Genomic DNA, 5,863 nt, shown 5'->3' with positions numbered 1-5,863 from the left:
TGTGCATGAGAATTGAGCATTGTATGTCATATTGATCTATTCAATTAATATTTATGTTCTAAACTCAGCTATATGCACTAATTGCTTGCTAAAAGTTTAGGGAAAGTATCGTGCAGTGCCACCTCGTAGATATTCCCAATGTACACATATATCTCTGTTTCCGCCGTATAATGGCTCAGGCCTAAAAATGGTGGGAATTGCTTCATGTATGTGTTTGACTTTAGCAGTATCAAGATTGTAGGCGATGAGAAATGCGAGGAGGCTTTATATAGGCGTACTTCATTTAATCGCTTGTGCAGGTGATAAAGCAATCTCAAGGGTTGTTTCTTAGTACATACATCTATTAATACTTCCGTGCTTGTATGATTTGACTTTGTTTGGTATTGTCGTGTTCACATCTGCCGTCCAGTAATGTGTACACAGTAATTAACAAAAGACGAATTACGATGCAAACATATATCTGTTCTTTCGCCGTATAATGGCTTAGGTCTATATATGGTGAAAATTTCCTCCTATTATGTGGTATTATCGAGAATGTAGGCAATCAGAAAAGAGGAGTCTTCCCATATTCGTACTTATATCAATTGCTTGTGTAGCTGATGAAGCAATCTCGAAGGGTTGTTCGATAGAACGTCAGTTAACACTTCAGTGTTCAGCGCTTGTATGCTTTAACGTTTTTTGGTACTTTCGTATTCACGTAAACCCTCCAACGGTGTGTAGACAGTAGTATTTATCTTATGAGCAAAAGACACGTTTGCAACTAGCATACATCAAAGGGGCATTCTCGCTGATCTTGCTTACAAAAGGTCTCTCACCTATTGGTTTTCAGCTCAGGAACTCTGACTATCGCAGTTTTTTCAAGCGGGGATTGGAACATTATGACACCGTCAGGACTTTGCCACTTTCCGCAATCACACACAGGCTGTTACCAGACTCAACTACCCATATTAATATCTAGTTTGAATCCCTATATCACATCAGCCCGGAATGGAGCAGGCTTTCATCGATGCATCCATCAAAAACGCCACAGCTTCTCAAAAAGAGTCAGGCATCGTCCGCTTCGATCTTCTACAGGTATACACTTCGCACTTAAAAAGCACGTGTTTGATTATTTGCGGACAGCACAAATTGTGAGGTGTTTTTTCTTCTTCCGAATTATGAATCTCGAATACGCGTGCAGAATTCTGGTTGCATCCACGTTCGGGTTTATATTTTGGATGTACAAGGTGTCCATGCAGTTGTTCGAAGCTCTAGGTGGCGCAGATGTTGTTGGTGCACTACGACAGTGATCATTTTGGTAGTAAGCTCAATCCCTGGAAACATATACGCACCGGAACACAGACTACGCATTGACATGCACGTAATTAAGGTGCCTCGTTCAACGTGAAGGTGGGAGCTGCTATTCTGCCGCTACCAACTAATTGATTATTTAGTTTTCGGAGAGCTGTTTTGATATTCTGACCTTTATGCAGAATAATGACGACAATACGAAGTTCACGCTGATAGAAATATACAGCAACCCCGATGCCCCGGCCGCCCACAAAGAAACGGACCATTATAAGGAGTGGAGAGACACGGTGGCTGACATGATGAACACGCCTCGCTCAGCGTAAGTGTGGTAGTAAACGTGACGTGATATAGATACACCTCGGTCAACTTGGTGAAATATGACGTACCCACGATACCAATGTTTCTCACTCAAGTCGCAATCGTCGATTAAAAATGGCTGACTATATGCGTAGTAGTTCACGGCCATAAATCTTCCATACCCACTAGTCTGCACCATTCTTTGAGCAATCAAGGAGACGCAGCTTGTCATCACTTACAAATACTGTCCTTTGTTTGATTGGCATTTTTTTTTGTCGCAGTTCATCTTTATGTCGTTTTGATCTGCGCTGACATTTGATACGGTTTTATTGCCTGCACATAAATGTTGGCCTCGCCCACTCTTTGCATGCCTATGTACTGTGGTCCTGACTCATTATTTACTTGTTCCATTACTTGCAGCACTAAACACACAGCTCTCTTCCCCGCGGATGACAAATACGCGTATCCCTGATGTGTGATCCGGTGGTAGGCTGCGCGAAAATGGGATTCATTTTTTTTGTTCGGGGCACCCAACGCTTTTTTTGGAAATGAATTGTATCGAACTTTCGATTCCAGAATAGCAGTGGAAGTTGATTCTGCATCACATCTACTAGAATTTTAGGTCGGCAGGTATTTAGTATTGCTCTGGTGCACAGGTTTGCGTTTGATTCTTCCATACAAGCCATAACAACACGAACGACCCAAATTAAACCCGTATTGGAATTATTATTATATTTGTTGTTTTATATGTTTAGCTTTAGAAGCGATATAGTCTAGGTCACATCAGGGCCTTAATTCCGCCCTTTCTTGAATGACCCTCCTCCTCGTCTTTTGCCCTTCATCTTACCCTTCTCTGCTTTCTGGTAGTCCTTCAACATACGTTTTTTCTTGAAGGCACCTATATTTGGTATAGATTCGTGTAGATGCTGAGCGAACCTGTCCTAGTGTCTAAGCACGCATTCCCAAGTCGCTGATGCCGTTCTAAAGCCAACTATACAATAATCCCATCACACCAAAATACATACGGACATATATACGAACTTATAGGTGACTGCAAAAACTGTCGGATATCTCTCGATATGCAACAAATTCATGTAGTCTCTCAGCAACACAATCTCATTGACAAAGCTTAATAAGAATTACCGACAAAATTCATCTGACTACATCGAGACACATTGATGCATCAACACAAAAAATTTCAATCTCAACTTGCAAGAAAATAGAAAAATAGGCCACACATCCCCCTGTCTCTCCGGGCGAATAAACTGTTCATATTTAAGTAACGAACGTGTTGCGTTGATACAATTTTATGATTGGCTGTAACATACCTGGTTCCTCATCCTCGTCTACAGTTTTCCTTTTACTCCGGCGAGCTAGCGCGCCTAATCCACCGAAGTCAGTGATGGAATCCAACTCGCTCCTGTGTGCAATTGGTGTAGAGAAAGGTGTTAACATACAAATACTACAAATGTTATATTAATGCATATGACGAAAAGAAAGCACACTCTGGGTGCCGCAGTCTTCACTCCACACACTACCCGGTCATTACACCCTTACGTTTAACACATAACAGCAAATCATGCAATGCCTAATGCTATCCCCAGTGCACGCACGCATCAACGATCTCACACATGCGGATGCAGACAAAACAGCATCCTGCTGGTCTACAAGGAAGATTGACAATTACATACTTGACAAATTTAGTAGTTTTGTTCTTCTTCTTCACATCGTTCAATCGCTTGTAATTATCTTCCTCAAATCTTAATTTGTCCATCTGTTCCTTTTTGTTAGTGACCTCTGTATCCAATAGCCTACTGTAGTCCTTGATTTCGCGAGGATCTTCCGTCAGCTCTTCCTGTAGTTCTCTGTATACTTCAGAGTCTCTCAGTTTATTGAGATCCCGCATCTTATCTTTTTCCTGAAAAGGCAAATTACGTGTTAGTAATATGGTCACGCAGTCTGCGAATTTCTGAAACCATCAATTCTTAACAGATTGTCATTTTGCCAACATGAGAGCCGCCTCCAAAAGTGGATGTTAAGCTTTCAGGATACAAGATGAGTGATACATACTTTCTTGTCTCCGGCGAAGTCATCAGCGAAAGGCATGGCTGTAATTCTGGGTGGTACGTAGACACCGGTCTTGTCTTCGTCGTCGTCCTCATCGCCTTCGTCCTAAAAATCGGCCAAAAAGTTTCAAATGGATATAAACATTTGATGCCATACTTGCATTCTCCGCGCATATAAACATTCGATGCCATACTTGCATTCTCCGCGCCTATAAACATTCGATGCCATACTTGCATTCTCCGCGCATATTTCATTTTAGATATTTTTTTACAGAAATCATAAAAATTTCGAATTCCAAAGATATAATTAAAATTTCGAATTAAAAATGAACACACAAACTGCTCATTATTTTTTTGGGGCAGCAATTTATACGGGTGCAGAGCTTGAGAGCTTGAATGGGAATTATATCACCATCTATAAAATACACGCACAAACAGCGAACTGGGCAAACCTACGTATAGAAATACGAATTTGAAACGCTTGGTCTGTTCATGTTTCGATAATACAAACAGTTGCCTTTAGCATCGATATAAAGAAGAATATTAAAACATACTTCTGTACATCCACACACACGATACACTACATACATGGAGACAGCCGAACACGCTTCTGTCCAAGACTGAGAATTACCTCCCTTGCCATATCTATTAAGAATGCATGCTGCGTGTTCACCACATGTCAAGTATATGTACTTTTCTTCCATAACGATATGCAAAAAGAATACATATATAGAATCCATATATATATTTACCCAAATATATATACAAAGTACAAATTCGATTACATTCTACGCATGGATACAGTAAGCAACACCAATGATATACGCAATAGCGCACGAGACTATATAAACAGCAATGCATATACCGACAAGCAAATTTTGATGTGAATGTATGTACTCCAGTTTATCAGTACACAGCAACCTAAACCAAAAAAAAAACATACTTTGCCCTTTTGTACAAAAACGTGTTCGTGATTAAGTTTACTAACAACTGAAAAAACCCAACAAATATATGAAGATGGATGCATAAAGTACTTTTCAAAGTAAAAATGAGTACCTATTTAAATATTTCCGTATATATATATAATAATATATATATATATACATATAAATAAATAAATAATAAAACATATATACACAAATATATACAAAAATATATAAATAAACATAAATATACTTGTATATATATATATGTATATATATGTATGTATGATTGTATATATGAATATATAAACCTATGAATGTAATACATATACGGATACATATATATATATATATATACATACATAAATACATATATATACATACATACATATATATATTTTATTTCTATATATATATAGAAATAAAAGAAATATATATATTTCTATAAAGAAATATACATATATATATATATATACGTATATACATACAAACACACACAGACTTACACACATAGATATTTTTAAAAGTATATATATTTAAAAGTATATATATATACAAATATACATATATATACACATACAAACACATATATATATACATGTACATATATATATATGTTGTGTTTGTCCTTGTGTATCTGTACATACACGAGTATACAAATATATAAATATATATATGTAAGCACGTATAAGTGTTAGTATATACATATAAATACATGGACATATACATATATTCATATTTATATATAAACATGAATATATATATATATGGCTATAAATCTGACTATATATATATATATATATATAAATATGTACATACACGTATATATTTAAAGATATATATATATACAAATATAAATATATACATTTACAAATGTGAATACAAATACACACATATATATATATATATTCATACATCTATGTATATGTATTTACGATATATGTATATTCTCATAAACACATATAGAGACATATTTATTAATTTATATAAACAAGTGAAAAAATATAAATATAAATATAAACATATATATATATATACATATATATATATGTATATATATATATATAGATCTGATATATATATATATAGAGAAAAATATATACATATACATATATATAAATATGTCTCTATATACATATATATATACATCCAAGACTGTATGCATGCATACAGCATACATACATACATACATACATATATATATAAATATATACATACATACATAGATTTATAATATAAATATACATACATATACATTTATACATATATATAATATAAATATACATA

At 35.4% G+C, this 5,863-nt stretch overlaps 1 protein-coding gene across 1 annotated transcript; it reads left to right on the top strand.

Annotated features, from left to right (window-relative positions):
* Positions 1-987: 987 nt before the first annotated feature.
* Positions 988-1,613, top strand: SARC_07597 (hypothetical protein; the record flags this gene model as incomplete). The annotated part of the gene is made up of 2 exons (XM_014298458.1): positions 988-1,074; positions 1,473-1,613. The coding sequence occupies 2 exons, from the start codon at positions 988-990 to the stop codon at positions 1,611-1,613; spliced, it is 228 nt and encodes a 75-aa protein (XP_014153933.1).
* Between the last annotated feature and the right edge of the window lie 4,250 nt (positions 1,614-5,863).

The sequence above is a fragment of the Sphaeroforma arctica genome (assembly GCF_001186125.1).
Source record: "Sphaeroforma arctica JP610 unplaced genomic scaffold supercont1.611, whole genome shotgun sequence".
Taxonomy (NCBI): domain Eukaryota; class Ichthyosporea; order Ichthyophonida; genus Sphaeroforma; species Sphaeroforma arctica.
The sequence above is the reverse complement of the archived record's forward strand: the minus strand, read 5'-3'. Positions and strand labels throughout refer to the sequence as shown.